A 21,099-nucleotide genomic window follows, 5' to 3' on the forward strand; every position below is an offset into this window, starting at 1 on the left:
ACCTACCATGAGTTCTCCAACATTCTTTGAAGGCTGGGCAGGCTTCCAAAGGAGCTGGCTTCTCGTTGAATGCTAGACAATGAACATGTGAACTGTTCAGATTGTCCTGGGTAACGATGGCACAGGGTTTTAACAGCATGTCCAGTTGCCACTATTGTTCTTTGTATAAAGTATCTGTTTTCTGAAAAGGTTTCTTTTGTCAGTTCTGTCTGGTCATGATTACAGGAGCATGGCCTTCTCAGCTGGAGAAAGAGCTGTTTATCTGTGCAGTATTTGGTTAGCAGTAATTTAGATACACATTTTGATCACAAAAACTTCCTGAGTTCCTGTCTGTGCCAGATTCTGGGTTAGGTACAGTGCCACAATGAAGCCTAGGGCCCAGTCCCAGCCCTCGCAGACTGATGGAGGGGACAGACATGTGAGCACAGAAATATATCCTATCATGAGTTATATACTTGAGAGCATGTACAAGATACAAAAGTCACAGAACAGTGGTGATTAGCCATCTTTTTCTTCTTCCTCTCTTCCTTATCTTAGCAGGGTTTGAAGTTAAGTTTAAGGGACTTGAGGCTAGGCAAGAGGAAAGCTTTATCCGAGAGGATGGAAAGTTTTTAGATTTTCCCATGGAGTATATGGCCAATAGCAAGTTCCTGGGCAGTAGCCACTTCCAGGAGCTCAATCCATTGCTGTCAAGTCGTTTCTGACTCATAACTGCCCCATAGGGTTTCCAAACCTGTAATCTTGGTGGAAGCAGACTGCCACGTCTTTTTCCCGTGGAGCAGCTGGTAGGTTCGAACTGCCCACCTTCTGGTTAGCAGTTGAGCACTTAACCACTGCACCACCAGGAGCAGGGGATGATAAAGCCTAATGCTCACTGACTGTTTCGAAGTATTTAGAAATACCTCACAGATAAGGGGGACACTGTGTTCTGAGTATCCTCACTCTGTATCTACAGCTAGGCAGTAACTGGGACACATGTTCCCTGTGACTGGGTCATGCTCTTGTGAATTCCTGGTGTGTAGACATAGACCTTCTATAGATAATTAAGATCTCTCTCTAAACAGGGTTTTCCTTGAATAGGTGTCACAATGAGTCTCTACTAAAAAAAAAAAAAAAAAAAAAACTAGATTTTGCACAGGCAAGCCAGCCTATACAACCCAATGTTGGGGTCTCCGAGAAGGCCCCCAATAAGCAAATAATCTTCTCTACCTGGCTTCTGAAGAAGTTGATTAAAACAAGCAAACAACAACAACAAAAAAGCAACAAAAGCTAAGATATCAGCTTTATTGCTTGTACAAAGTAGGCTGAAGGATGTTGCTCTAAGTCTGTTAGCTAGATGGGCCTGTTCCATTCAATTTTATTTCAAACCTCATTTTCAATTGTTATGGGCATGTCCAGGAAGTTGGGGGCTGATGGGATAGCATCTTTGTTTGTCTCCATTTTATCTCAGATTATCAGCTTTGTCTACCTGCTTTCACCTAGGCACATTGAACGGCTCCCAAGTAGATGGTTGTCTTTTGTCTCTAGAGAGTTTATAGGGATGCAGCCTTAATCCTTCAGCATCCCATTCATTCTCTTACCACCCCACTGTTTAGGAAGTTATTCCTATTATGAGAATACAGAGATTATAACTGAGGTATAACCTTTACATGTTGTGTTAAAGGTAGAGAATTTAAAATTTTGGCATGAGATAATTTTTGTACTCCATTCTGAAAAGTTCTTACGGGATTAGTGGGAGGGCATGGTGGGTATAATTTGCCCTGGCATATCCAAATTCATGAGATGGTAAGTCATGTTGCACTAGATTTTATTGCATGCCCTAAATACCGGCACACCTTCACCATATTAATATAAGTGGGTTATAACTGTTGAGGAATATTGACTCATTATCAAATTACTTGGATTAAATATTATTTCCTTTTACCTAAGAGTTAGCAGTCCACCCAAATTCCCAAATTGAGCAAGAGGAAGCATTTTATTTCTTCCTCTCCTACGCAGAGTTTACATTACCCCACCCACCACCCATATCTTACTCATAAACACATATTTGCATTGAACTAAATCATTTTCCATTACAGGCAGCCCCTCAGGTTAAGAACACAATCCGTTCCTAAGTCTGTCTTTAAGTTGAATTTGTAGGTAAGTTGGAACAGGTACATATGGTTCTTACTTAGCATCAATTAGTCAAATAGTTGTCTTAGTATATACCATATATTTTACCTTCCTGTGCATATAAAACACTTAAGAAACACTCCCAATCTGTGCAGTGTTTTTGTGAGCGTCACAATGTGTTCGTTATTATGAACCATTGTATTTAACTCAAATTTTTAATATAAACCCCAAGAGTATAGCCCTGGACTCCCTTTTAACTCAGTACTGCAGTTGCTCCTGAGGCTTACCCTTTAGCCAAAGATTAGACAGGTCTATAAAACAAACAATAATACATGTAGCTTAACCATGAATACAAGACTAAATGGGCACGCCAACCCAGGGGCAAGGACGAGAAGGCAGGAGGGGACAGGAAAGCTGGATGAATGGAAATGGGGAACCCAAGGTTGAGAATGGGAATGTTGACAAGTCAGTGGGTTGGCAACCACCGTCACAAAACAGTATGTGTATCAATTGTTTAATGAGAAACTAATTTGCTCTCTAAACTTTCATTTAAAGCACAAAAAAAAAATTTTTTTTTTTAATATATAGGCTGTCTTAGTCATCTAGTGCTGCTATAACAGAGACACCACAAGTGGATGGCTTTAACAAAGAGAAATTTATTTCTTCACAGTGAATTAGGCTAAAAGTCCAAATTCAGGATGACACCTCCAGGGGAAGACTTTCTCTCTCTGTTAGCCTTCTCATCAGTCTTCCTCCGGACTAGGATCTTCTCTGGGCAGGGATCCCGGGTCCAAAGGACACTCTCTGCTCCCAGCACTGCTTTCTTGGTGGTATGAGGTCCCCATGTCTCTGCTCGCTTCTTTCTTTTATATTTCCACAGATTATCTCAAGACACAATCCTTGTAGATTGAGTCCTGCCTCACTAACACAACTGTCTCCCACCCTCATTAACATCATACAGGCAGGATTTACAACATATAGGAAAACAACACACAGTGCCAGGAATCATGGCCCAGCCAAATTGATACACACATTTTTGGGGGGACATAATTCAATCTATGACATAGGCTTTACGGCAGCCCATTCTTAAGTACAAATTGTTCATAAGTTGGACATTCATAACCTGGGGACTGCCTGTACTCATATGTCTTGCAGTCACATCAAAAGTTACAGTTCTTAGGCCCATAAAACAAAAGGAGACTAAAGGTGCACCCGAGCCCAGGGTCAAGGACTAGAAGGCAGGAGGGAACAGGAAAGCTGGTAAAAGGGAACCCGAGTTCGAGAAGGGAAAGTGTTAACATGTCAAGGGGTTGTTAACCAATGTTATAAAACAATATGTGTATTAACTGTTTAATGAGAAACTAGTTTGTTCTGTAAACCTTCATCTAATGTACAATAAAAAAAGAGAAAAAAGCTGTACTTTAAAAAAAAAGAAAAAAATGTTGTAGTTCCTTTTGTTGTTAGTCACTGTGTCAATAACCATATAATGGTTTTCCATTTAGGAAGTGCATTCACAGGTAATATCTCTTAATTCTTACAATAACCTCGAAAGGTAAGCACTGTTATCTTTATAGAACATAAAGTTGAGACTCATAAAGGCATCTTGTCCATAGTCCATTGGAGTCATTGGCAGAACTTGAATGTAGGTCTTCCGACTCCAGACCACAAAGGCTCAAAAAGTATGTCTACTGGAGTAGCACATGATGATGTACATAGGGCTAGGTCTATGTTTCTGCCTCTACTTCCCAGGACCTCCCTAGATGTCCCATAAATGTTCTTCTATTTTGTGAATTAAGCCACCCACATATCTAAAGAGGCAGCATTAAGCAGTGGTTAAGAGTTTTGGAGTCACCTTGGCTACTTACTGGTTCTTTGACCTGGGACAAATTTTAATCTCTCTGTATCTCAGGGTTTTTTAAATTGTAAAATGGGTCACAAAAGAGAGGAAGACCCTCACTGAGATGAGTTGACACCATGGGCTCAAGCATAGCAACGATTGTGAGAATGGTGCAGGACTAGGCAGTGTTTCGTTCTGTTGTACATAGGGTCACTATGAATCAGAAGGGACTCGGTGGCACCTAAAAAACAAACAAACCCAAAAGGGTGATAATAATAATATCTATCTCATAGGGTTGTTAGGATGAATAGTAAGTACTCACTAAATGTTAGTGGTTGGCACTGCTGTTACATAATTAGATTGAATAGAATTCTAAGCTTCCTAAGATAGATTCTGGGTGGTTGTTTGGTCTCAGGAATCTGACTCTCCAGTAAAAGTTGTATCACAATATGATTGAAATAATGAAGATGATGACAGCAGCTTCCACATTATTCAGTAGCTACTATGTGCCAAGAAGTTTACATACACCATCTTGAATTCTCACAGCAACGCTGTAGAGGATGTGCTCTTAGCCACTGTGCTATATTGCCTCTAAATCTTGCCTGGAATTGGTGTCAATATTACCCAACCCACTTCGAAGTTTAAAATAGTACCCTTTGAAAATTAGAACAGTATTTTCTAATTTCCAGTCTTTTAGCCCATTTTGTGTTCTCTATCCCCCTTCAAAGATCTTTTGGAATGATTCCAGATGTCATACATGAGTTCCCACAGGACCAAGGATAAAAGTTTTCCAGACCCTGAGACTCAAATTCGCTTAGAGAGGCTAAGAGTAAATGATTCTGCTGGCATTTACAGGAACCAACTTCCTTAAATTTGAACTTTTTTTTCTTTTAAAGCAAGGATGAGAGTAATGAGACTTTTCCAGGAAAGGATTGGTATACCACAACCCAAAGAGAATAGAAAGAAATGGCAATTGACAATGACCATTATTCTACTATTGGATGGAGACTTTAAGTGACATCACGTCAGCTGGTACGCACCTGAGCTTTAAAAAGTAAAATTATGTATATTTTTGACCTACCTCAATTCTTTATTTCAGCTGTTATATTAGCTCTATCTCTAGTCTTGTCCCCGTGCCCCATTCCCCTGCCCTCACCTGCCTTAGATATTTTTGTTCTCAAATCACATGCCCTTTTTTTTGACCACAAAAATGAATATTTTCTAGCTGGTCCAAATACCTGGAAATAATATAGCAAATGGTTACTGACTTGGAGAATTTTTTTCTTTTTTTCCCCTTTAAAACAGTCAATAAAAGCATTTACATTGTCTTTCATAAAGATTCCATGAGCCAACTGAGCTTTTATCTTATAAAATTTTCCTTCTATTATTTTTTTTCTTTAAACTGTAGTAATATTGGATCAACCCTATATTCCCAAATTTTGACTGAGGATTTGCCATGTTCTTTGTTGTTGGGAATCCAAGCCAGTCTCTGTGGGCCTCCAGAAGGTCTCCCTTATTCAAGAGAACATTAAAGAAAAAAAAAAAAAAAAAGAGGTCTGTCTTTATTAGACTATGAGTACGTGGTGTATTGTTATTGTTCGGTACCTTGGGCTTAATTCCAATTCACAGTGATCCCATATGATAGAGTAGAACTGCTCCATAGGGTTTTCGTGGCTGTAATCTTTACAGAAGCAGATCGCCAGGTCTTTTTCCTGCAGAGCCACTGGGTGGGTTCGAACCATCAACCTTTCAGTTAGCAGCTGAGCATTCAACCATTGTGCCACCAGGGCTTCTTATGTGGAATATTAAACCACCCCAGATAAATCCCATTCTTTCCTTTCCCACTGCTGACTGTCCTCTTCTGAAGGGTGCTATCTCTGAGTCAGTGAAATGGTGAATCATGCGGGTCACTGCTGCGGACACCTGTGCATTGATCTGCTGTGGCTGACGCTGCAGTGTGTGAGATTCCGTAAGATATTTTCATTTTTTGGAATATTTACTTGTACTTTTAACCCTGGAATTTCAATATTGATAAGACTTTCCTGGAGTGGTCTGCCCTGCCAGATGATCCTGCCAAGGAGGGTCCTTCATGTCACAGATGACATATTGATATCTGCCTTTCTGTATCACCAGCCTTTCTTAGAGGTGGTTACGGCTAAAGGAGATGGATGTCTCAGGAATGAGCGGGAGAGTTATTTCATTTCTTCCTCATCCCTGGCAAAGACTCTGATATTTTCAACTAATGAGGCAGAAGACATCAATAGGAAAAGAAAAATAAGAACTTTCCTTGCCAGTGTTGCTTAGTTACCTCATCAACATTCCCTTGCAGCACAGCCACATTCTCTCTGTGTATTTTTATAGTGCACATGTTTTATTGCTGTAATTGATCTATTAAGCAGGAAATATGTAGAACACATGGAACGCCTGTCAATTTTATGCTGTTTATTTGGATTTCCGTTTTTCTCTTTCCATAAAGCCTCACTCTTTATGGTCTTTTTCATCCTCTGACATGTTTCCTGCCTGAGTAATACTCTGAAGGAATCACGTTGGTGTTCATGCTGGTGAGTTTAACTTTGTAGCTTGAAAAGCAAAGCTCAAAATTGGATACCAAATTGTGGGCTCTTCAAAGACAGGGACCACATTTTAGTTAGCTCGTGTCCCCAGGGCCTAGCCCCGTGTCTGGCACATAAAAGGCCTTTAGTAAATATTTATTGATTGAATGAGTGATTAGCTTCAAATATTTATTAACAACCAGCATTGTAGTGGGCGCTATTCATTGCACTGGATTTCCTTATAGTTGCTGTTCAATGGGCAAAACTCATGACTTGTTTTTTTCTTCCTGGAGGCTGGGCAAGGATGGAGAAAAATCACTGTGTTGTTGCTAGTGCTGCATTTTATTCAGCCGAAGAAGCTGTCCTGTGTGAGGCTGCAGCAGCAGTAGCAGTGGCCATGCTCCATCTGGAATTTATAGAAGGATATTCACTGGGGACCTCCTAGGTGCTGGGTATTATGGTGTCTACATCAATACAGATCAAAAGACTGGGTCGTTGTCAATGTGTATCAAAGCAATTACATTTCAAATACTGAGTCTCTTCTCATTCTTTTTATCAAAAACACACATACTCAACTGAAGACAGTTTATAAAGCAAACTGTCCAGAAAACAACAAATGGATGTTTATTTATTCATCCCTTTACACTTCCAGCCAGGCAGCTCTCCACCCCAGTGCTTCTCAAAGCATATACAACTCTTGAGAGTTTGTGAAAATGTAGATTCAGATCCAGTAGGTCTAGAGTTAGGGCCAAGAGTCTGCATTTCTTTAACAAGCTCCCTTAGTTAGGGTTCCAGTCCCAGTACCCAGTGCCGTCGAATCGATTCCGACTCATAGTGACCCTATAGGACAGAGTAGAACTGCCCCATAGAGCTTCCAAGGAGTGCCTGGAGGGTTCAAACTGTTAGGGTTAGTTAGGGTAGGCCTTGTTAATCAAAGCATCAACCATGGACCGGCAGATTCAGCATCACCTTGGAGCAGGCTCTCAGGCCCCAACTCAGACCAACTGGATCATAATCTGCATTTTAACAAGCTTTCTGTGTTAAAGTTTGAGAAGCACTGCTCTAACCATTTAATAAGCCCACAGTACAAGTTATGAGCAGGTGTCTTGATGGGGCACTGAGTTGGAAAGTAAGGCCAGGTGAATTTACTGTTCCTTTTTTCATTTCAAAACTGTCTTAGGTACCTGCTCCATTATACACTTGGATAAAGACTCAGGCAGGTACCTCTTTGTTCAATCATTCAATGACATCATGAATTTGTTATTACCCACCCTGGATTGCCATTACATTTAAACATCAGCCCAACTCCTCTCAATAGGACGTCATTCTAGACCAAAAAGTTTGACCAGAAGAGACATCCTCGTGTTTGAGCACATCGGAATGACTAACAAGAGTGGACCAAGCATTAGGAGACAAGAGTTTCTGTTTTATTATCTGTAAAATGGGGATAGCAATGCCACCTGTTTTAGCTTCCTTTATAGTTTTGTTGTAAAAAGCTTTGAAATATATATGTGAAGGAGCTTTGAAAACGTTAAGGATGGTCACAAGATTTTAAAACAACTTTAGTGAAAAAAATCATATATGCTTTAGTGTCAGAGATCTGACTAAAATTTAGCCTTATTATCAACTAACTTTCTTAATTTAAGCAAATTATTTACTCTAGTTGAGTCTCAATGTCTTTTATATAAAATTGTCATAAAAACATCCACCGTGCAACGTGTTGGTGAGAATTAGAAATGTTAATAATATATGTCAAGGGACTGGTACATAGTAGAGTTTAATAAGTGGTGGCCATGAACAGCACCCACCACTCGTCTGTCAGTTTGTTATACTATGGTGGCTTGTCTGTTGCTGTCATGCTGGAAGCAATGCCACTGGTATTTCAAATACCAGCAAGGTCACCCACGGTGGACAGGTTTCAGCAGAGCTTCCAGACTAAGTCAGACTAGGAAGAAGAACCTGCGATCTACTTCTAAAAAAATTGGCCAGTGAAAACCGTATGGATAGCAGCAGAATATTATCTGATATAATACTGGAAGGTGAGCCACTCAGGTTGGAAGGTACTCAAACTACAACGGGAGAAGAGCTGCCTCCTCAAAGTAGAGTCAATCTTAATGACGTGGTTGGAGTAAAGTTTGTGGGACCTTCATTTGCTAATGTGGCACAACTACAATTGAGATGAAACAGCTGAACACATCCATTAATTATCACAATGTGGAATGTTTAAAGTATGACTCTAGGAAAACTGGAACTTGTCAAAAATGAAATGGAATGCTTGAAGATCAATATCCTAGGCATTAGTGAGCTAGGATGGAACTCGCCATTTTAAATTGGAAGATCATATGGTCTCCTATGCTGGGAATGACAAATTGAAGAGGAATGGTGTCGTATTCTTCGTCAAAAAGAACATTTCAAGATCTATCCTGAAGTACAACAATGTCAATGATAGGATAATATCCATACACCTATAAGGAAGACTAGGTAACAAGATTGTTACTCAGCTTTTCTCACCAAACACTAAGACCAAAGATGAAGAAAGTGACGATTTTTACCAACTTCTGTAGTCTGAAATTGATCAAACATAAAATCAAGGTGCATTGATAACTACTGGTGATTGGAATGTGAAAGTCGGAAACAAAGAAGAAGGATCGGTAGTTGGAAAATATGGCCTTGATGATAAAAACGATGCTGAAAATCTCATGTTAGAATTTTGCAAGATCAACAACTAATTCATTGGAAGTACCATTTTTCGACAACAAAAACAACGACTATACATATGGACATAGGTGGATGGAATACATGGGAATCAAATTGACTGTGTTTGGAAAGAGACAGTAGAAAAGCTCAATATCATCAGTCAGAACTAGGCCAAGGGCTGACTGCGGACCAGACCATGACTTGCTCCTATGCAAATTCAAGCTGATGCTGAAGAAAATTTTAAAAGTTCATGAGAAGCAACCTACAACCTTGAGTATATCCCACCTGAATTTAGAGACCATCTCAAGAATAGATTTGACGCGTTGAACACTAATGACCAAAGATCAGAGGAGTTGTGGGATGCTGTCAAGGACATCTTGGATGAAGAAAGCAAAAGGTTGTTAAAAAGATAGGATAAAAGAAAGACTAAAATGGATGTCAGAGAGGCTCTGAAACTTGGTTTTGAACATAGAGTAGTTAAAGCAAATGGAAGGAATGATGAAGTAAAAGAGCTGAACAGAAGATTCCAAAGGGCAGCTTGAGAAGACAAAGTAACAAGTGATGATGAAGTGTGCGGAGACCTACAGTTAGAAAGCCAAAAGGGAAGAATGTACTGGGCATTACTCAAGCTGAAAGAACTAAAGAAAAAAATCAAGCCTCAAGTTGCAATATTGGAGGGTTCTCCGATCTGGTATGGGTCATTTTGAATCAGACAATCATATAGTCTACTATGCTGGAGATGACAACTCGAAGAGGAATGGTGTTTCATTCATACTCAAAAAGAACATTTCAAGATCGATCCTGAAGTAATACACTGTCAGTGATAGGACAATATCCATATGTCTACAAGGAAGACCAGTTAATACAACTATTACTCAAATTAACACACCAACCACTAGGGCCAAAGACGAAGAAATAGAAGATTTTTATCAGCTGCTGTGGTCTGAAATTGATTGAACATGCAATCAAGATGCATTGATAATTACTGGCAATTCGAATGCGAAAGTTGGAAACAAAAAAGGATCAGCAGTTGGAAAAAATGGCCTTGGTGATAGAAACAATGCCAGAGATCGAATGATAGAATTTTGCAAGACCAACGACTTCTTCACTGCAAATACCTTCTTTCATCAACATAAACGGTGACTATACACATGGACCTCACCAGATGGAACACACAGGAATCAAAATGACTACATCTCTGAAAGGAAACAATGAAAAGCTCAATATCATCAGTGAGAAAAAGGCCAGGGGCTGACTATGGAACAGACCATCAATTGCTCCTAAGCAAGTTCAAGCTGAAGCTGAAGAAAATCAGAGCAAGTCCATGAGAGCCAAAATATGACCTTCAGCATATCCCAACTGATTTTAGAGACCATCTCAAGAATAGATTTGACACATTGAACACCAGTGACTGAAGACCAGACAAGTTGTGGAATGACATCAAGGATATCATACATGAAGAAAGCAAGAGATCATTGAAAAGACAGGAAAGAAAGAAAAGACCAAGACGGATGTCAGAGGAGACTCTGAAACTTCCTCACGAACGTTGAGCAGCTAAAGCAAAAGGAAGAATTGATGAAGTAAAAGAACTGAACAGAAGATTTCAAAGGGCCTCTTGAGAAGACAAAGTAAACTATTATAATGACATGTGCAAAGAGCTGGAGATGGAAAACCAAAAGGGAAGAACACGCTCGGCATTTCTCAAGCTGAAAGAACTGAAGAAAAAATTCAAGCCTTGAGTAGCAATAGTGAAGGATTCTATAGGGAAAGTATTAAACGACGCAGGAAGCATCAAAAGAAGATGGAAGGAATACACAGAGTCATTATACCAAAAAGAATTAGTCGATGTTCAACCATTTCAAGAGGTAGCATATGATCAGGAACCGATGGTACTGAAGGAAGAAGTCCAGTCTGCTCTGATGGCATTGGTGAAAAACAAGGCTCCAGGAATTGATGGGATATCGATTGAGATGTTTCAACAAACAGATGCAGTGCTGGAGGTGCTCACTCATCTATGCCAAGAAATATGGAAGACAGCTTCCTGGCCAACTGACTGGAAGAGATCCATATTTGTGCCTATTCCCGAGAAAAGTGATCCAACCGAATGCAGAAGTTATAGAACCATATCATCAGTATCACACACAAGCAAAATTTTGCTGAAGATCATTCAAAAACGGCTGCAGCACTATATCGACAGGCAACTTCCAGAAATTCAGGCTGCTTTCAGAAGAGGACATGGAACCAGGGATATCGTTGCTGATGTCAGATGGATCCTGGCTGAAAGCTGAGAATACCAGAAGGATATTTACTTGTGTTTTATTGACTATGCAAAGGCATTTGACTGTGTGGATCATAACAAATTATGGATAACATTTCAAAGAATGGGAATTCCAGAATACTTAATTGTGCTCATGAGGAATCTTTACATAGATCAAGAGGCAGTTGTTTAGACAGAACAAGGGGATACTGAATGGTTTAAGTCAGGAAAGATGTGCGTCAGGATTGTATCGTTTCACCATACCTATTCAATCTGTGTGCTGAGCGAATAATCTGAGAAGCTGGACTGTATGAAGAACAGGGCATCAGGATTGGAGGAAGACTCACTAACAACCTGCATTATGCAGATGACACAGCCTTGCTTGCTGAAAGTGAAGAGAACTTGAAGCACTTACTAATGAAGATCAAAAACCACAGCCTTCAGTATGGATTGCACCTCAACATAAAGAAAACAAAAATCCTGACAACTGGACCAATGAGCGACATCATGATAAATGGAGAAAAGATTGAAGTTGTCAAGGATTTCATTTTACTTGGATCCACAATCTACAGCCATGGAAGCAGCAGTCAAGAAATCAAAAGATGCGTTGCATTGGGTAAATCTGCTGCAAAGGACCTCTTTAAAGTGTTGAAAAGCAAAGATGCCACCTTGAAGACTAAGGTGCACCTGACCCAAGCCATGGTATTTTCAATTGCATCATATGCATGTGAAAGCTGGACAATGAATAAGGAAGACAGAAGAAGAATTGACGCCTTTGAATTGTGGTGTTGGTGAAGAATATTGAATATACCATGGACTGCCAATAGAATGAACAAATCTGTCTTGGAAGAAGTTCAACCAGAATGCTCCCTAGAAGGAAGGATGGGTGGGACTGTGTCTTACATACTTTGAACATGTTGTCAGGAGGGATCAATCCCTGGAGAAGGACATGATGCTTAGCAAAGTACAGGATCAGTGGAAAAGAGGAAGACTCTCAACGAGGTGAATTGATAGAGTGGCTGTAACAATGAGCTGAAGGATAACAACGATTTTAAGAATGGCGCAGGACAAAGCAGTGTTTTGTTCTGTTGTGCATAGGGTCGCTATGACTCAGAACTGTTCTGTTGCGCATAGGGTCGCTATGACTTGGAACCGACTCGACAGCACCTAACAACAATAACAACAACAACGTGGGCAAAATATTGAATTACACAGGAAACATAAAAAGAAGATGGGAGGAACACACAGAGTCACCATACCAAAAAGAATTGGAAGAGAAAATGAAGCACTTACTAATGAAGATCAAAGATCACAGCCTTCAGTATGGATTGCACCTCAATATAAAGAAAAAGGAAAATCCTCACAACTAAACCAATAAGTAACATGATAAATGGAGAAAATATTGAAGTCACCAAGAATTTCATTTTACTTGGATCCATATCACCAGTGGAAGCAGCAGTCAAGAAATCAGGTGACACCTTACTTTGGGCAAATCTGATACAAAAGACTCCTTTAAAGTGTTAAAAAGCAAAGATGTCACTTTGAGGACTAAGATGTGCCTGACTCAAGCCATGGTATTTTCAGTCGCCTTGTATACATGTGAAAGCTGGACAATAAATAAGAAAGACCTAAGAAGAATTGATATCTTTGAATTATGATATTGGTGAAAAATATTGACTATGCCACGGACTGCTAGAAGAATGAACAAATCTGTCTTGGGAGAAGTATAGCTAGCGTTCTTCTTAGAAGTAAGGATGGCTAGAATTTGTGTCAGGTACTATGGGCGTGTTACCAGGAGACACCAGTCCCTGGAGAAGGGCGTCATGCTTGGTAAAGTAGAGGGTCAGTGAAAAAGAGGAAGACTCTCAATGAGATGGATTGACACAGTGGCTGCAACAATGGGCTCAAACCTAACAATGATTTTAAGGATGTTGCTGGACCAGGCAGTGTTTCTTTCTGTTGTACATAATAGGGTCACTATGAGTTGGAACTGGCTGCACGGCACCTAACAACAACAACATGAACAGCACATTAAGGGACTTGGTTGAGAAATAACCCTCCTAAAATGATTTCTACCTCAGATAAATCTGTTTCCTTGGGGCAAAAAGAAAGGGTGATTTTTAAGCTGATTAAAGTTTTGAATACACACCATCCGGTCCTAGAAATTGATATCTTGAAGTCTGTCATTTAAGTGTCTGTAGAAGAAAAACCTCCAAACCTGAAACAAGGCTTTTATATTTATTTAAATATCCATGAGTATCAATTACTGCAGGGCTTTTGCAATGAGGAAGATTTGCTGATTAGTCTGTTTAATTCACATACTCCCCAGAGAGCTGCCAGAGAGGCTTGTTGATGGCATCTACAAGAGCTGAGCACTGTTATGGTAGAACTTTTCCACATGCTTGTCTATTCCAGGCTGTGGGCAAACTGCAGAATTGTTCTGAAAGAAGATGTCTATGAGGACAGTGTGAATTGATGATAATCTCTTTATCAGAATAACAACAAGTCTCATTTGCTTGAGAGGGGAGGGAGTAGCTGTTGGATTGTTACTGCTTTATTCTCAGCAATTAAGCTTTCGAGTCAAAGTGGGAATATTGCCTTTTTTTTTTTTTTTTTTAATATCTCCTTTATCTTTCCAATCTTTTATCCTTTTAATGTCCCCGATTTTCTTAAGCCTCTTCTCATACAAAGTCTTTGGGGTTAGCCCTTTCTTTCCCTAGAGTTTGAGGAGGGGAGATGGACTGTTTGCGTGTCGATGTTTGTGCAGGTGATATTCTGAAGTACCTGTGAGTATGAATTCAGTCTTGGGCAGAGAGTGTCACATGACCTGCTTCTCCCCGTAGATATGTGTATGCTAAATACCATGAGAAGAGGAAAAAAAGAAAACTTCACAGATATGGCATTTCAGTGAACACCTCTCATGAAGAGAGGGGGCAAGAGGGAGGAAGTGAGGAGGCAGTGGCCACAGGAATGGAGGGAGGAGGCATTCAGCTGAATGACCTGCAGTTCCGAGAAAGGAGTAGAGTCTGAGAAGGAACCAGGATGTCTCAGGTACATTTTTTTGCTGTGATAACATAAAGGTGAATGTGTCATCAAACCACGTTTGAGTGGCAAAATTGCAGAACCCCTTCCAGCTAGGGGAAGAGCAGTTCAGTGGTATTGTGCTCCATTTTAACAGATTACATGGTGGGCCTTTCAGAATGTGGACACAGCTTTTGGCTCGTTTTGTTGTTGTTTGACCCATGGGTGGATCAGTCACCTCCTCTCTTTTCAAAGCCAACGATACAGTCATCACCTCCATCCAATATATACTAGTGGTCTTTGGGGAATATGTAGAGGGAAGCTCTGAGTAAAGGGGCTTAATGATCCAACAAGAAAGATAGATCAAAGATCAGCAATTTTAGAATATCAGGCCATGTGGAAAGAGCATTTGGTAGGAGTAAAGAAACCGGATCTCAATACCAGTTATGCCTCTTACTAGCTACGAGACCTTGACGGATAAGTAATTTTATCTCTTGAAGACCCAGGGATAATAACTCTTGTCTGCTGTCTTAGTTATCTAGTGCTTCTATAACAGAAATACCACAAGTGGATGGCTTTAACAAACAGAAAGTTTTTTCTCATGGTTTAGGAAGCTAGAAGTCTGAATTCAGGGCACCGGCTCCAGGGGAAGGGTTTCTTTCCCTCTTGTCTCTGCGGGAAGGTCGTTGTCTCTTTTCAGCTGCTGTTCTTCGGTGATCAAGTGGCATGACATCAATCTTCCCCCAGCTTTGCTTGCTTGGCTTGCTTCATTGCTTGCTCAATCTGCTTTTTTTTTTTTTTGATATCTCCAAAGAGATTGATTTAAGACGTACCCTACACTAATACTACCTCAGCAACAAAACAAAGAAACCCATTCCCATATGGGATTATAGTCACAGGTATAGGGGAGGGATTAGGATTTACAACACATATTTCTGGGGTATGCAATTCAATCCATAACGTCTACCACAAGCTTCATCAGATTTTTGTGAGGGTCGAATGAGATAATGGAAGAAAGCACTGAAAGCTTCAAAGTTGCCGTGTCCAATATGGTAACCACTAGCCATATATGGCTATTTAAATTTAAATTAATTAAAATTAAATAAAATGAAAAAAATTAGCTCCTCAATCACACTAGCCACATACTCAAATGCTCAATAGTCACACCTGGCTAGTGGCTATTATAATGAACAATAAAAATACAGAACACTTGCATTGTCACAGAAAGCTCTGTTGGGCAGCTTTGCTTCAATGTGGTATCTATGATGTGATATTAAAGATGGCACATTATAGGAGTAACAAATGCTGTCATAGTTATGGATTCTTGGAAAGAAATAGAACCCACTCAAATTAGCTGAACTAAAGAGATTAATTTGACTAATTTAGGAAAACTCATGGATCCCAAGGACAGGAAACACAGCTAGGCTTCAAGAAGAACTGGAACCAGTTCCTAGAACCACTCCCCAGCCCCCACCTTCCCCATTCTCACTCTTTTTCTCTTGTCTTTCTCTCCCTGTGGCCATTTGGGCTTTTATGTTTTTTTCCTCTGTATGTTTGTGGCCCCCTCTTTCTCCTTCTTCCTCCCCCTCCTCCTTGATCCTTTTCTTCTCCCACCCCCCTCCAGATTTCTCAACTCCACTACACATGGTCCAAAGAGGGCTTAACCAGGCCTGGTTTCCATTACTTCTCATGGTTAATGCCCAGAAAATGTTGGACCCTGATTTTAAATTCCCAGGATAGATCTTCTTTGCCAGCTGGTGTGATAGCTACCCTTGCTCCAACCAGCTGTATCCAGGAAGATGGGAGTAGTGGTCCTATGCTTACTCAAGAGAGGCAGAGGTGATGGTGGTGGGAGCAGGGGGAGAAGATGCTCTAAGAAGGAATGTAGATGAGATAGGGATGGGTCATTGACTGACATGCGTATCTTTAACACCACGGACAGGTCCATTGAGTCTAAGATCATGCAGGGAAGAGCAAGTAGATATTTGAAAAAGACCATGAAGAAAAAGAGTGGGATACCTTTTCTTCTTTGGTTACTTTAATGTTTTGCATCACTAGTGCAGTGTAGTTTAACCTCCATGTTAGAAATAGGCAGCCAGAAACACAGGTGGAACTCAGGTCTAAGCCTTTGTCATTTTTTAAGTGCAAACTGTGCACTCACAAATTCCCTTTTCTTTTCTGCCTTTAGGAAGGAACATGAGGTTCCCCTGGAAATCATTCAAGAGAAAGATGGAAGTAGGTGTTTAGAAGAAATAAAAAGCTTCAGGCTGCAAAACTGGGGCCTGAAGGCTGGCAGTGGAAAACGCTGCTAAGCTGTGATCTCTCACTGCAAAGTTCCAAGTGCCTTTTTGCTTCCTGCAGAAGAAAGGAAGAGAAGGAGAAGACCATGTCCATAGCCCTGAAGCAGGTGTTCAACAAGGACAAGACCTTTCGGCCCAAAAGGAAATTTGAACCTGGCACACAGAGGTTTGAGCTCCACAAACGGGCCCAGGCATCCCTCAACTCGGGGGTGGACCTGAAGGCAGCAGTGCAGCTGCCTAGTGGGGAAGATCAAAATGACTGGGTGGCTGTGCACGTGGTGGACTTCTTTAATCGGATCAATCTCATCTACGGCACCATCTGTGAGTTCTGCACTGAGCGGACCTGCCCAGTAATGTCAGGGGGCCCCAAATATGAGTATCGGTGGCAGGATGACCTCAAGTACAAGAAGCCGACTGCACTGCCAGCTCCCCAGTACATGAACCTTCTTATGGATTGGATCGAAGTCCAGATCAACAATGAGGACATATTTCCGACATGCGTGGGTAAGTCCATGACCAGCTTCTTTAGTTGTTTTGTCGCACTTCACTGAGGCTCAGGAAGCTTGCAGAGAGAGGCTTCTTCCAGGACTGCCTTTAAATGTTGGCTAGCACCCAGACCAGTGTTTCCCTAAATTCTGCCACTCATGTATCTTCAGTGTCTTTCTTCACAGCTAAGTAATTCATTGAAATGCAAAAAAGATCACGTGTAACCCACTTAACATTGTGGACCCCAGTAATACACATACCCCACTCTGGGGGACACTGACCTGATGAAACGTTAGCTTTGATCTGGTTGGATTCTAGGCTCCAATTCCTCCAGTTGTCCCGGTAAGATTTTTATTTTTTGGCTAGTTGATTTGTGGTTTGTTAGATGCCATTGTGTTAATTCTGACTTACAATGTCACCATGTGACAGAGCAGAACTGCCCCATAAGGTTTTCTAGGGTATAATCTTTATAGGAGCAGACTGCCAGGTCTTTGTCCTGTGGAGCTGCTGGGTGGATCTGAGCCAGGGCTCCTCCTTTTTGACTAATTAAAGTTGACTTCTGGTGTAGTTACCGGTATTCATCTCTTTGGGTTCAGAGCTCCCAGTGCAAGAATCCATGGATTGGTTTAGAGGCCAATTGAGCAGAGGGTTGGCATTCCAGGAAAATAAAGATCTTAGCATTCTGTTCTTCCCTCTCCTGATCATTGCTCATTAATTCTTGGCTGTACTGTTAACTCTGGACCCTCACGTACCTGCTGGATCCACTGAGACTCTTGAAATGAAATGCAAATTTTGTTTGTTTGTTTGTTTGTTTTGTGCTATAAACCATAAAACTCTTCAAGGGGAAGGGTCAAACCTTTTGTACCTTTTATATTTTTTTGTTCAGCTGATCATCGGATTTCCTATGCACTGACTGGCTGGATTTAGAATTCATTTTTTGGTGCCCTAGGCTCAATCAGGGGAGCCATTGGGTGGTGCAAGCAGTTAACATGCTTCACTGCCAACCAAAAGGTTGAAGGGTCAAGTCCATCCAGAGGCACCTCAGAAAGACCTGGTGATTTACTTTCAAAACAACAGCCATTGAAAATCCTGTGGAGCACAGTTCTACTCTAATACACATGGGGTCGCCATGAGTCAGTCGACTTGATGGTAACTGGTACCGGTAGGCTCAATAGAAGCCATCTCTTGCTTCCGCTGTTGTGTCTCTAGTGCCTAGCACAGTACCCTAGACCATGTACAGGCACCAGGGCTGGTTCCTTCCTGTTCAAGCTCCTACTGAGAATTTGCATTTCTGACAAGCTCCCAGGTGATACTAATGCTGCTGGTTAGGGACTGTCAGAGATTGACTTGCATCCCCCAAAAATATTTGTCGATTTGCCTAGGTCATGATTCCCAGTATTGTGTGATTTTCTACCATTTAAATCATCTGATGTGATTTCCCTTTGTGTTGTAAATGCTATCAATATGATCTCATAAGATGGATAATCAACAGTTATATTGTTGAGATCTATAAGATTAGATAGTGTCTTAAGCCAATCTCTTTTGAGATATAAATAAGAGAAGCAAGTAGAGAGACATGGGGGACCTCATATCCCCAAGAAAGCAGTGCCAGGAGCAGAGCGTGACCTTTGGACCTGGGGTCCCTACTCAGAGAAGCTCCTAGTCCAGGAGAAGATTGATGAGAAGGTCAACAGAGAAAGAAAACCTTCCCCTGGAGCTGATGCCCTGAATCTAGACTTCTAGCCAACTAGACTGTAAGAAAATAAATTTCTCTTTGTTAAAGCCATCCACTTGTGGTATTTCTGTTATAGCAGCACTAGATGACTAAGACAGGGACCAAATCTGAGAACCTCTAGTAGAGCCAAATCCAAACCAAACTCACTGCTGTGGAGTCGATTCCAACTCAAGGTGACTCTTAGGACAGAGTAGAGTGCTCCATCAGATATCCGAGCCCGTAAATCTTTACAGAAGCTAACTGCCACATCTCTCACCCGCAGAGCAGCTGGTGGGTTCGTACTGCTGACCTTTTGGTTAGCAGCTGAGTGCTTTAACCACTGTGCCACTAGGGCTCCGCACTAGTAAAGCAGTAGTTCTCCAAATTTATTATACATAAGAATCACCTGGGGATCTTGATAAACTATACATTCTGATTCAGTATCTCTGGGGTGGAAATGCAAATTCTCCAGAGGGGCTCAAACTGGAATGAACCAGTTCAAAGCCCTGCTAGGCAGGAGATATTTGTAGAATGATTTAATAAGTACTTTTTTATGTGTGTGTGTGCTATGTTGGAAAGCTTTATTAAAAGCTCCTGGATGGTTGAGGTACAAAAATGTATTTGAAACACATTGTTAAAATCACCTCTAGATGGGGTATGTGTCCCCCCATGTGGCATATGGAAAATGAGATGGTGCATATGGAAGTAATTAAATTTATGCCAGAAAAAAAAGTGTATAAATTGATTGAGGCAATATGTACCTCTTGAAATATTCAGCACGCAAACCATTTGCTCAAAATCCTTGTGTTGCCTTGACTTGTCCAGCATCCTCATGCTCTTGCTGTCTCTCCTGTCCCTTGTTAACAGGAAGGAGGTGAGGTCTATGCTAGTACAAACGCTCTGGGTTTACTTGTATAGGAGGAAGAAGGCAGGTTACAGAAGCTTCCCTAGCCATATATGACATACCTTAGAGGGGTGGGGATTGCTTAGATTTATGTCATTTTGCACTTTAATTGACTGGCAGAAGCTTCTTTTGGAGCTGCAAGGAACATTTCTCTTTCAGGAGCATTGCAAGCAACTGCCAATGCTCTGTGTAGAACATGTGATAGCAATAAAGATAAATCAATGTGGGCAACAGTACCTCCTCTTCATTCTTCCCCTTCTGTTTCTGCATGCTTTGAACTCTGGGCACTTCTGTTCTCTCTGGCAGCTGTGGTCACCCCAGAGAGGAGATGACCAGAAATAACATTGCAGAACCATGGTGTGTTATTTGAGAGAGAAGAAGCTCCTGGTAGTCTGCTGGAAAAACAGAACATCATAGGTGGTATTAGACTTTGCTTGGAGGAAATCAGTGGATGCCTCCATAGCCCCCAGAGAAACTGACTTTGTTTTCTTTTCTAGACATTCCCTTAGCCATTCAGCATGGTTAAGGAACAGGCTTACCTGATCAGAATCAGCTTTTACCAAGCCATGCTCTATAGTGCACACAATTGTTCTGAAAGCCCTTCACTGGTTTACCCTGAATTTTTCCCTTCATTGTCAAATAAGTTTGAGAAATGCTGGGTGAAATTGATTTCTTTACTGAAGGGCTTTTCATATGTTAATGTGAATTATGAATCTCCAATAGAGGAATACTTTAGTTTTCCTAATTTGATCTTAGAAACTTTTGTAATGGAGTACTATGATCATCTTTTGGAAAATATTAAGCTGTGTAAGTTAGACTTGTTAAACTTTAGTTTATACCAGAATTCCTTGGGGCTTCTCTTCGAAATGCAAATTCTCGGGTCCCCTCCGTTACCCACTAAATCAAAATCTCTTAGGGAAGACCTAAGAATCTTTACTTTAGCAAGCACCCCAATTTAGAAACACTAATATTATATTAGAAAAAAAAATTTTTTTTCCTATAAGCATATAAAAAAAAAAGCATATAAGCCATTCAAAATCGGCCTTCTCCAGTCCTGTTGCCCACCACTCCCCTGTTTATTGTAACCACCCAAACACCTTTCATTCCCCCAGAAACAATCTGTTTCTTACCTCTCTGCTTTTATCCATGTTGTTCTCTTCTTCTGGAATCACCTCTCCCCCATCTTTTGTGTCTAGTGAATTATCATGCATTCTTCAAG

The 21,099-nt window shown here is 40.8% G+C and overlaps 1 protein-coding gene across 2 annotated transcripts in view; it reads left to right on the forward strand.

Moving 5' to 3' along the window:
• Positions 1–21,099, forward strand: part of MOB3B (MOB kinase activator 3B) — a 228,312-nt gene that overhangs the window by 61,834 nt on the left and 145,379 nt on the right. Inside the window, exons 1-2 of one of the 2 annotated variants that reach the window (XM_064291817.1) lie at positions 14,143–14,506; positions 16,665–17,280. In XM_064291817.1, coding sequence (XP_064147887.1) covers positions 16,863–17,280 — 418 coding nt within the window. In that variant the 5' untranslated portion in view covers positions 14,143–14,506; positions 16,665–16,862. Of the gene's footprint in view, positions 1–14,142; positions 14,507–16,664; positions 17,281–21,099 lie in introns of those variants that run through there. The other variant, XM_010588047.3, reaches the window with a different exon arrangement.

The sequence above is a fragment of the Loxodonta africana genome, chromosome 9, assembly GCF_030014295.1.
Source record: "Loxodonta africana isolate mLoxAfr1 chromosome 9, mLoxAfr1.hap2, whole genome shotgun sequence".
In the NCBI taxonomy this organism is placed as follows: domain Eukaryota; kingdom Metazoa; phylum Chordata; class Mammalia; order Proboscidea; family Elephantidae; genus Loxodonta; species Loxodonta africana.